The sequence below is a fragment of the Periophthalmus magnuspinnatus genome, chromosome 16, assembly GCF_009829125.3.
Source record: "Periophthalmus magnuspinnatus isolate fPerMag1 chromosome 16, fPerMag1.2.pri, whole genome shotgun sequence".
NCBI classification, from domain to species: Eukaryota; Metazoa; Chordata; class Actinopteri; order Gobiiformes; family Gobiidae; genus Periophthalmus; species Periophthalmus magnuspinnatus.
Window position 1 is genome coordinate 30,363,255 of NC_047141.1, and position 11,595 is coordinate 30,374,849.

Consider the following 11,595-nt stretch of genomic DNA (forward strand, 5'->3'; position numbering starts at 1 on the left):
AAAAGGTGTAGGAATAAAGAATTTTGGCTGCTCGCTATGGTCCAGTTATTGCTGAACACTGCCTTATATTCATCTGAAAGTCTAAGTCCATCCTTAGACCTATATCTAAAGAAAGAAAACAGCAGGGCTAGCCAGTATGCTAACAACCGGTATGCTAATAGGTGTGCGAGCGCTCATTAGGGGCCTGAATGATTATGGTAAATATGATTCAGGCACAGTTCAGACTAAGTGTAGCTCATTAGACCTAGCTAACAAACAGAAACTGTAAACAAGCAGGTGTGTTAGCTTCAGTGTCGTTAGCTCCTCCCTTCAGACAGATATAAAGCAGTGTCCAGCAGGAATCTGACCAGAACTGATGACGCTAAACGTCTTACACTCCTACAACCTTTTGTGCAGTTGACAGATTTTATATTTTTCTTTTACTATCTAAGCACCGTCTCATCTGATTAGCACGGATTCGCAATTAATGTTTTCAAATCATGATTCACTGTGCAGTTTTAAACATGTTCTGGAGCTTTAGCATTTGAGAAAAGACTGAAATATGAACTGTTAAACTAACACCAAGAATCAAATGCATTTCCGCAAAGGTTTTAGCGGTTTAAATGGTTTTCTATTCAATTCAAGTTTATTTCTATAGCACATTTAAACAACTTCAGCTGCCCAAAGCGCTTCAGATAAAAGTCAACAAAAAAACAAACGTACAGACAACACAATACATAGGAAAAGGACAATAAAACACCACAATATCCTGTCTAGTATTAAATGCCAGGGAGAAAAGGTGAGTTTTCAGTCTAGTCTTAAACTCCTCTGGGTGGAGTATTGGGCTGCAGTAACTCCCTCAAATAAAGAGGATCCATAGATACAATCCATTTTTGCCTGAAGTACCCCCTGAGCTTTGTCTCACACTTCAAATACCCACTACCTCAAGTGCTAGGTTTGAGTTACTGTCAATTATTTTCTTTATTCATACATATTTAAGTTAATCTGTTGTCTACACTCATCCAAATAATTCTAATACATATAAATCTGACTGCAACTAACTTTACTTTCAAAATAAAATCTGAGATCATTCCAGCTAAATGCTTGCGTACACCAATGGGTCCCCACACCCCTGCTTAGGAAACACTGGTGTAAACATAATAACTGATGACTGTGATTACTTTTGGCAACCATTTTGTAACCGTAACCTGTAACTAGTATTTAAACTGGTGTTTTTTATTACAGAAATCTTTGCTGGTGACAAATGTCCTGTTTTAACTGATCCAAATGGGATTTTTGCTGCATGTCACAGCCAAGTTCCAACTGACTATTACCTCCAGGTGAGAAGTGGATTGTTTTTAGTTATGTAACAGTAATTCTAGGTTTATATAAGAATGGACTCGGACAGACACCATCAGTCAAAAGTTTGGACACACCCTCATTCAATGAACTTTCCTTTTCCTGTATATTTTTGTCATTTCAAATTATTTTTATTGCCTATATTTGTTTATATTTAGTAAAGCATTATTTCCATAGCCAGAGCTTTAGCTTTTTATCAGCTTAGCTTCTTTTTGTTTGTATTGTATTGTTTGTATTTTGTGTAGGGATAGTTTATGTGTTGTTTTTTTGTTAGGTTAGGGACAGTGGTGGGCACAGGGGTTTGTTAAAGTTTTGGGGTTTTTTTTTTGTTTGTTTGTTTGTTTGTTTTTCTTCAACGTCTTTAAAAATTGGGAAGAAAGTTTTTTAAAAAGTAAGAAAAAGTGTTGAACCATTATCCTTATTTTTTTTTTTTTTTTACCCGTGTCTTTATTAAATATGTTTTGATCTGCTTTTGGGTCAAAACAGTAAGATATATGGAATTATGTAGCAAAAAAGGTAAATAATTTTAACTAACTTTTTTTTTCTTTACTACATAATTCCATATATCCTGCTTCATATATTTGATGTCTTCCGTATGTATAAAATGTAGAAGTAGTAATCATAAAGGGAAAAAAACATTGAATGAGAGGGTGTGTCCAAACTTTGACTGGTAGTGTAGACCTGGTTTAGCTGAATTAATAATATTGTTATAGCTAATGGCCACTAGATGACGCCATTGCCGCGTAACAATATCCATAAAATTCTACATATCCTCTACACGACGTGGCACGTGCTATTTCCCGCTGGACAGTAAACTTTAAGGTTCACTACATGGCTCGTTGGTCTAGGGGTATGATTCTCGCTTAGGGTGCGAGAGGTCCCGGGTTCAAATCCCGGACGAGCCCTCAAACCCTTTTATGACTGCCCGAAATCTGAACTTAAAATACATAAAACACAGTTTTTTTTAAGTATTTGAAAAAGTTAGGGCAGCCCATTAAAGGTCCTATATTACACAAGTGAGCCATGTTACCTTCTCAGAATCATACCTAGAGTTGTGTTTTATCTCATTCACATGTTTGAGTAACCCTTTATTATTAGTCTGTACATCTCCAAAGCTCAAAATGTTGTGTTCCACCTTGTGATGTCATGTAGTGGTAGTTTTCAAGTTAGTATCTACCTTTTACCTTTTGTGCAATAGAGATGGCCATGTCCAGGTCTGAAATGATCCAAATGATTCTAGTGAAGGTGTGTGGAGTTTAAAAACACAGTGGGGCACTTCCTGTATCACCACATGATGACATCACAAGGTGGAACAGAGTGTTTTCAGTTTGAGAGAAGCACTCAGCTTAAATGTGCAAGGTTTGTATGTTAAACATGTGTGAATGAAACAAAACACAACTCCAGGTCTGTTTGTGACGAGGAAACTAGTCAAACAGTTTTATAACAAAGATTTTAAAAAGCCTAATATTGGTCCTTTAATAGCCTGACTGTTACTGTATTCCACACAGCTGCACGCGGACCCCCAAAGCCTCACCTGACGTAAAGGTGCAGACCAGATTCGTCAACCCCGCGATTGGGTTTGTTATAGCCAACGGCCGCTAGATGCCGCCATTGCTGCGTAAAAGAAACATCCACTGCTCTACACGACGTGGCATGTGCTGTTTCCCTCTGGACAGTAAACTTTTGGGGAAAGTATATGGCTCGTTGGTCTAGGGGTATGATTCTCGCTTAGGGTGCGAGAGGTCCCGGGTTCAAATCCCGGACGAGCCCACAATGTTATTATTATATATATTTTTTTTTTTTAAGAAATAACAACAATAACAATAGGTGAATAAGATTGTTAGCTCTTCAAAAACAGAGCTGGAGTTGTGATTTGTTTCAGTCACGCATGTTTGAGTAACCCTCAGTCTTATTAGTCTGTCTACATCTCCAAAGCTCAAAATGCTCTGTTCCACCTTGTGTCATTATCTCTGCTCAATTCATTGGGTAATTATTTAGTTTTTTGGTTTCTTTTGGGTTGAATGTTCCTAAACAGGTGAAGGTGGGAGTGAACAGGGTGAGTTAGTGACACATGTTTTCTTTAACCAGCGAGACTGAGATGTACCCGTGCTGTTATTTGCTATGGAAATAAATCTGCTCAAATGCGTTTTTGTTTGGTCAGTTCATTATTTTGCTGCGTAAATCCTTACCCTGGACTATGCCTCAGTGACCTTTTGATTTGGATTGGTTTAAATTAGTCTAAGTTTTCTGGACAAATCGCCAGTGCAAATAAAAAAACAATTCAGACTTTAAAAAAAATTTATTGCATATTTTATCCTGCCATAACATTTTAGTCCCATCCCATTTGGTACAACACTCGTGTTTTGGTCTTTTAGATATAGCACCGGGACAGTAATCTCTAAAAATATAAATGTATAAATGACATTGTTCACATTCAGATAATGTCAGTAGTGTCACTATCAAAACATTAAAGATGCACTACATAACTTTTCTAGTATAGGGTCTGCCACATGCTTGTATCCATGGAGATGTTCTAGCTTTGCCCAAAATGTTCAAATATATTTCTTGCATTCACGGCACTTGCATATCTTGCATTTGTTCAATTACAGGTATTATTATCGCTTAAAAGCATGCATCTGTATTATAAGCCGAGTTGCCTTTCCACTGATCTGACCTGTAACTTTGCCTGGTGGCATCACTTGTTTGACTCCATGAATGAAAAATGTAATGCCATGATTCAAAGTAAGTGGAAAAAGTAAGTGGGTGCTACTCAGTTACGTTTAATTGAGTCACTTTTTAAAGAAATTATACTTTTCAGAGTACTTCAGCAGCAGACTTTCACTCCTACTTGAGTCATATTTGTACTGAAGTAACAGTACTCTTACAAGGGTAAAAGTTGTGGTTCCTCTTCCCACTGTGAGTAAGTCTGAAGTGACAAAAGCTTTATGTTGACAATATGAAATTAGATTTAGTTTGTACGTTATTGTGTCTGTTTGAAAATACCACATTTTGCAATTTATTTCATATTTTATCCTTAAAATTACATCAGTTACTCTTACTCAAGTAGTACTTCTTCTTCTTTAACCACTACTTTGTACTTCTACTTGAGTAATATTATTTTGAAGTAACATATCTACAAATTTTGGATACTTAACCACCTCTAAAAGTAAACAATACATCATGGAGACCAGCAGGTGGCGTAACTTCACCAGAAAAGATAGTCCATGCATCTTTAACTGTTATCTTACTTGTGAACTCAGCCCTGTGCTGAGGACTCTCTCTTGGCTGCTCCAGCGCAGGCGGGAGCAGACAGGAGTAGATGGGAGCAGGTCTAGCTCTGTCCCTCCCTCAGGTCTTCGATCAGATACTTCTCCTGATCCTCCAGTGCAGACAGGAGCTGGTCTTTGCTGCGCTTTCCTCCAGACTTCAGAGGTCCCTCATACAGAAACCTCATCTGTTCCTGTGTGGGCCTGATCGCTCGGACCGTGGAGTACTGCTCCGAGCTCAAGACACCACTGACCAGAAGCTCGTCCAGAACAGGGTTTATGTTGCTCACTCGGTCAGTCAGCTGTTTGCGATGTCTGTCCACAAAGTGTTCATCTGAGGAGAGAGAGAGAGAGAGAGAGAGAGAGAGAGAGAGAGAGAGAGAGAGAGAGGATTAAAACAGGGACTGCATCAGCTCCTCTCAGCCTCCCTCTGTCAGTGTGGACAGTGTAGTTCCAAAGTTTAACGGCCCCATATTATGCACACTGGACTCTTGTGAGCTTTTAGTCATGTTGGGACGCTGTATGGAGTTTAAAAACACAGTAGAGCACTTCCTGTATCACCACATGACATCATAAGGTGGAACAGAGTGTTCCATTTAAATATGCAGGGTTTGTGTGTTAAACCTGGTGTCCACTGATTTTCTTATAAGATTGTTGATGTGAAACTACACGACATGAGGAGTTTAAATGGTGCCACACACGATGAGTCTGAGTGAATTTCAGGCTCCAGCTCCATGTGGTAACATCTCCCTAACGGCCGCTATGTAAAATACAGATTGTTCTGTAATTAGAAAGCAGAACTGTGTTTTTTGAGAAGTCCATGAAATTAGCTAAATATGGAATATGCATCTCCTCTGCGCATCGCTGTCACAGCTCTGAGCTGTCAATTAAAGCCTGATCCAGCGCCACTGTCCCTGCCTCCCTGGCTCCCTGCAGAGTGAGAGTGGAGGCTGTCAGAGCAAAGGGAGGGCATCAGGGCAAGGAGAGGGCGTCGTAATCAGGGCAAGGGCGTAAGACTCAGGGCGAGGGGAGGGTGTGCAATTAATTTGCATCTATCTTATTTGTTTGCGTTTGTAAAAGTGAGAGATGCTCTCGTTCACAGCAGAGCTCTTCTGAGGAGCTCTTGTGTTTACTGCTGGCCACAGGGAGTGATCACAGACGCAGCAGGAGGAGGGCTCACTGTGCACCAAGACTCCAGAATATCAGATAGGCCTGATCTCAGTGGCAGCTCGTCTTTGGTCATTCGACGGGTCTACGTTTGATCGTGCAGTGGACACCTGGCTTTAAACATGTGTGAATGAAGCAAAACTTCAGTCATGTTTGTGATGAGGAAACATTATAACAGAGATCAGAGAAAGCTGTCCCTTTTTGTATTTCTACTTGAGTAATATTATATTGAAGTAACATTACTCTTCTGCCTTTAAAAACATGATCATTCTTTTTATCGCACCTTCTGTTTTACGTTTTTCTCTTGTGGCCTGGTGTGCAGGCCTGACTCTGAAGGACAACACCTCACTGACTGTGGATCACATCCCTTTCCACACCAGATGCATTTAGGCCCAAGCTTCAATAGCTGCACAAAACAATACCTAACCTTGTTCCCTACTCAACTGATACTTTGCAGTGACATCACGCTGGGGGCAGTAGTTACATGGAGCCACAACACACTTAACACAAGCTGATATGTTTTTAGAGTGTCTGAAAACATCTATTTACCAGCACAAATCAGCTCACCTGTTGTAGCTCCAACTAAGTCAGTTCTTTATGGTCAGATTGTGTTAAAATAAAGATCAGATTAATGTCTAACTTTAGTAACAGAGCTTTAGACAGAGCAGTGCCTCCTGTTTGTATCACACCCCCAGGGAATGTTGATGACATCATCTGCAAAGTATCAATTGTGGCCCTTAATAAACTGTTTTATTGCTCAGGTTTGCACAACTTTTACGTTTGTATTGCTAACTTATATATCAAATATAATCAAGTTGAGTCTTTGATGTAGAAAGTGTTGTCCTGTGTGTCTGATGTCACTATGAGTGTGAAGTGTTTGGGAATGCATCAGAACGACACACTGTTTTAACTCTGCAAACAAATCTACCAATGGGATTAAGTCACCTGAGCCTCTGCCCTCTGACCTAAACTACAGCCCGACCACAGTGTGTTCAACAGGACAGAAGGAAGCTGTACATACACATAATACTTGAGATGTGCCTCTGTCTTCTGTAACTCTATATAGATTTGTGGGCAGGTGTTGACTTTACAACTATAAACAAGGCATCTGGTTTAATCCAAAGTAAATACTACATTCATATAAATGTAATAAACAAACACACTGATTCTTGTTGATTCTGTATCGTAAACTACTCAGCTACTTCTGTCTTTTAAATTGCTCCACAGGGACAAAAGCTGTTATTTGATTAATTGGATGAATTCATGTTTCCTAGTACAGTATTAAACATCTCTGTGTCCATGGTAACGCTCAAGGGCGTTGGCCACAGGTTGTTTGTAAATGACCTGAATGATCCTCACTACCTTCAGCTGCAGCTCTGTGTGTGTCTGGTGCAGCAGACGCTCCAGGGCCTGTAACACAAGAAGGACCGGTTACTATATTTAGAATATTATTCAATCAAATACACAGAGGCAATAAAAACAGGAGATAAGATTCAACAATGTGTTACAATGTGGCTCTAGTGAGTCAGATAGAAGTATGTGGGACATAGCTGCACTTCAAGGATAAGCATATTCATCATGAAGGAACAGAGATTCAGCTCAGCACATACAGATGTCAAGATGTGAACAGTAGTGGAGCGGAAATAATCTGAAGCACTCTAGTGAAGAAAACTTTATTAGGACATGGACCATCCAATTCGTTTCCACACCTGAAGTCTTCATCAGGACTATTCATCATATATAACTCCATCCTCAGACACAAAACAAACAAAGGAAACATGGAGAACAACAGAGCTAGCCAGTCGGCCCATTAAGGCTGAATGTAGGTCCATTAAGGCTGAAACTGAAAACAACAGCTGTTTAGCACATAGAAGCAGTTTGGATGAGCAGTGAAACATCTTCACTCTCTACAACTTTGTGTCCAGTTGACAGATTTAACTTAGAGACTAGAGACTGACTGTGAGGCACTGCACATACAAATAACGAACAGTGACTAGAACAGCGAGCAAGGCATCATCACGAAGGACTCAAGGTCAGGACTGTGGAGGAGCAGTTTATAAGAAGGGAGCAAAGTCTATCTCCTCATTGAGACCGGGACGAGCACCTAGGGTATGGATCCAGAAGGTCTTTGTAGCCCATCACCTCCTCTGGGCTCCTTTCAATCACCTCTATCACCATGACTCTGAGGTCATTAACGTTCTGTGGGCCATAGTTTTGAAATGTTTGGCAATAGGACAATCCGTGTTTAGAGTCCTGTTGCATATTTATGTTCAGCAAATCTTTCTTTGAGTTTCCTTTTGGTTTGGTCGATACAGAAGCGTACACTGCCTGGCCAATCTGCATCCTTAAAATGACTAGGTTTGTTGATGTTTTTATTGTGTACATGATGCAGCATGTTTCTTTTTTTTTGACACCACCTACATATATACAAAAGACTTGAGTTGTGGAAAAGGGACTTGTCATTTTTCTACACTCGAGTGCCTCAGATTGTTTGAGCTTCACTACTGTTCACATCTTCACATCCCTGTATTTTAGCACTCCTGCAGTAGAGGTACTTTCACTACTACTACTGGTGTTACCCAGGTTGGTGACAGTTCTGGTTTAATTCAGTGCTGTTGTGTGAATCTCCTGCTGTAGGTGTTAAACAGGTGATGCTACAGTGATAGTACTGGAAGGAAACTCACCAGGAGATGCTCCAGAGTCTTGTCCAGTTGAGGCAGGTTGTAACACGTCTTTCGCCTCTTCCTCTGAAAACAAGAGAACAAAACCCAAAATTAGAAAAAAAAGTGAGGCAAAAGGTGTGATTTAATGAAACAAATGGCCATCGAATGTTAAAGTAATGATTTTTCTTTCATATTAAACTCAGAATTGATTGAAAAATATGATTTATACTTCAGCCCTCCTCCGTGATGCACTGTCAAACTGTCAAATGGAAACGAATGTCTACACAAAATCAAACTGTACACTATTTTATATATTTTAGTAGTTAAAATCCTTGCTTTACTTAGTTTACTAACAAATCAAATCATATTTCTGACTTGTTTTAACAGCCTGTTATTTGAAAATGTATTGATTTCAAGTGATTAACCCTCACCAGTGCCAGAAGATGTAGCCTTAAAAAGAAAACAGGAAACAATGAGACCAAACTGAGTCAACGGTCAAACCAGCAAATCAGAACTGAACCATCACGGCTCTCTATAAAATGTATCTATAAGGAACGACTTCAAAAACTGCCAGAAAACCTCACCTGTTTGATAATCATCGATACTGCAACATTTAATACTAGATCACATGACTGTATAAGGCTAAGAGCTGCACCAAAACTGAGACGGGAAAGAAGCTTTTAGCTGTTTCACTTCACAAAAATGGAACACACTCCAAGGAAAAGCAAAACTGGATGCATTGGTGACACAATCGCAAATTAATAATCTGGTAACAAACTTTTATACACACACCTGCACCTATTTTTTAAGTTTTATATGAATTTATATACTTATGGTATAAACGTATTTGTTAGATAGATAGATAGATAGATAGATAGATAGATAGATAGATAGATAGGAAAGAAAGAAAGAAAGAAAGAAAGAAAGAAAGAAAGAAAGAAAGAGAACCGTGCCTTTGCTTGGAGGCTCAGATTAACTAACACATTTGGATTAAAAATGGTACAGTCCCAATGTCACATCATGAACTCGAAAGTGAAAGCTGGAATAACCACTGAAACGTGCGGGTTATATCAGTGGACCAACACGCGCCTACTCATCAGTGAGGGGGGGTGGTGGTGGTGGTGGTGGTGGTGAGGGTGGGGGTGGTGGTGGTGATTGTGGCGCGTGCCGTGCGTAAAAGCGCGCTCACCCAGCTCCTTCGCTACCTCGGAACAGCCCATGGCCCGGAGCAGCTCCACCGCCACGGACACAGCCCTGTCCCGAGTGAACCTTTCCACCAGGAGGTCTGCGAGCTCCAGGGGGCTCTTGCCGTCCACCTGGGCTCGTCTGATGCGCGCTCCATCGTCCTTCCTCTCCCGCAGTCTCACCCGGAATTTGTCGAGGTTCTCCGGGCTCAGGTCCTCCAGTGAGTCTGCGATGATGATCCGTACAGTTTTACCCGCCATGTCTCAGGACGAGCGCGCGCAGAGTTTTAATAAAGTCTATTGTTCTTCCGGGGTATTCTTCTGGCTTTATAAAGGGGGAAGTGCACGAGGAGGGCCGGTGTCACTACACTATATGAGCCTGATGGGCTCGACACACGGGGAGCGACAAACCACAGCGCGCAGTGACATCACAGAGGCTTTAACATCAAACACACGGGTAGAGACAAACTGCAGCGACTACCGGCAGTTTGTCCCGTCGTGCCCTGTTCCAGAGCAGATCGAGCCTCCTACACATCTGATTGGCTGTTTATTTGGAGGGAATTTTGAGGTTAATAGCGGTAGATGGGAAAAAGGCGCTAAAATGAAATCTCGTAAAGTTTTGCTTCATTTGACTAAAATATTACAATTGGTTGCTCTACAAAACTAAAAAAAGCGATCCTGAGTCCACCCTATTCTGCAGATAATTCTGTTTAATGTAAAAACCTTAAATAAATATATTTTTTAAATGTTGAATCAGTCTTTAATACATTTGGTTATTAGCCTCCATAAATTTATCTGAATTAACAAATTTGCGCATGTTAACTTACCACTCATATTCACCCTGGCACCAACGAGTTTCCAGGCAGTTGCTTTATTGATATATCTCGGTAGTCTCTTTGAGATGTCAAAAAGAATTGTGAAATCCGACACCGTGAGTCTAATTTTCTCCTCCATGATGTTTCTGAGGTGGACAGTGCATTGGCTCGTCAATCAAACTCTCGCTGATTGTCTGTTGTGCAGCGACAGCGATAAAAGTAGAACATTTTTCAACTTTTATTAATCGCGTCGCAGGCCCGCGTGTGCACGTCGACATGCACGAGCGCGAGGTTTTCACGTGCACGACTTTCGCTTGTCGCGGAGGTGAGAGACGAGTTATTTACACAGTGTCGCACAGAGACCATTGAAAATAAATGGAGAGCGAGCGACGTCGCTCCCCGTGTGTCGAGCCCATTACTGACGTGTCATAATTGGTCACCACAAAATGATTTTCCTGTTATAATTTTCGTTAAGCCTCTGCAGTTTTAGAACATCAGTCATATGTTATAGGCCTGATGTAGCCTAATACGAATAACAAAGTTTTTTTTTTAAATTGTCAGACCGGGTTAAATAGGCTATATTTTTTGTTCTTAAATGGTTATAGTTAAAGTCACAGAAAAGGTCTAGGAATGACCCCGGCTCACCCAGTTCCTGCGCCTCCTCGTTGCAGCCGATGTGTCTCAGAGTAGTGATGGTCCTGTGCAGAGCTCCAGGGCCTGTGCACCGGGACACCAGGAGCATCGCGATGTCTACGCGGGACTTGCCCTCTACCTCTGCGGCTCTGATGCGCGGCTCCTCCGAACTGTCCTGGAGCTTGAGCAGGAATTTATCTAAGTCCTTCTTCTCCAATTGTTCCAGCACGTGCAGAATCCGCATGGGTATGTTGTTTTGAGGCATCGTAGCGTCTTACCGCTCCGCCTGCAGTGCGTAAAGAGAGTGAGGTTTCGTCTTGCTGGTGTTTCCGCGATGTGAATTCTAGAAAATAAATAGTGCGCGTGGGTGAGACTTGATCCCTCCTTTAATTAGGACCACTGACCTTAAAAACATGGGACAGAGTGTGGAGAGGACAGAACTTACTAGAGTTGTGACTATTTGACATTATAATCACAGTTTTGTTTTTGTTTTTAAAAGTGCAACATTTTATTTTAATTTTCATAATTC

At 40.9% G+C, this 11,595-nt stretch overlaps 1 protein-coding gene and 2 non-coding genes across 4 annotated transcripts; 2 read left to right on the top strand and 1 right to left on the bottom strand.

Moving 5' to 3' along the window:
• Positions 1-2,171: 2,171 nt before the first annotated feature.
• trnap-agg (transfer RNA proline (anticodon AGG)) lies at positions 2,172-2,243 on the top strand. The gene has a single exon. It is a non-coding gene; the product is annotated as a tRNA-Pro (tRNA).
• Positions 2,244-3,036: 793 nt separating this feature from the next.
• On the top strand, positions 3,037-3,108 carry trnap-agg (transfer RNA proline (anticodon AGG)). The gene has a single exon. It is a non-coding gene; the product is annotated as a tRNA-Pro (tRNA).
• A 551-nt stretch (positions 3,109-3,659) lies between these two features.
• Positions 3,660-11,365, bottom strand: pycard (PYD and CARD domain containing). Of its 2 annotated transcripts, none has more exons than XM_055228134.1 (4): positions 11,079-11,365; positions 8,456-8,518; positions 7,131-7,181; positions 3,660-4,938 (listed from the first exon to the last, which is right to left on the bottom strand). In XM_055228134.1, the coding sequence occupies exons 1-4, from the start codon at positions 11,329-11,331 to the stop codon at positions 4,670-4,672; spliced, it is 636 nt and encodes a 211-aa protein (XP_055084109.1). In that variant the 5' UTR covers positions 11,332-11,365; the 3' UTR covers positions 3,660-4,669. The 2 variants fall into 2 exon arrangements, with proteins under 2 accessions (XP_055084109.1, XP_055084110.1); XM_055228135.1 differs by lacking the exon at positions 11,079-11,365 and adding an exon at positions 9,624-10,051 and having other exon boundaries at positions 7,134-7,181.
• Positions 11,366-11,595: the final 230 nt, after the last annotated feature.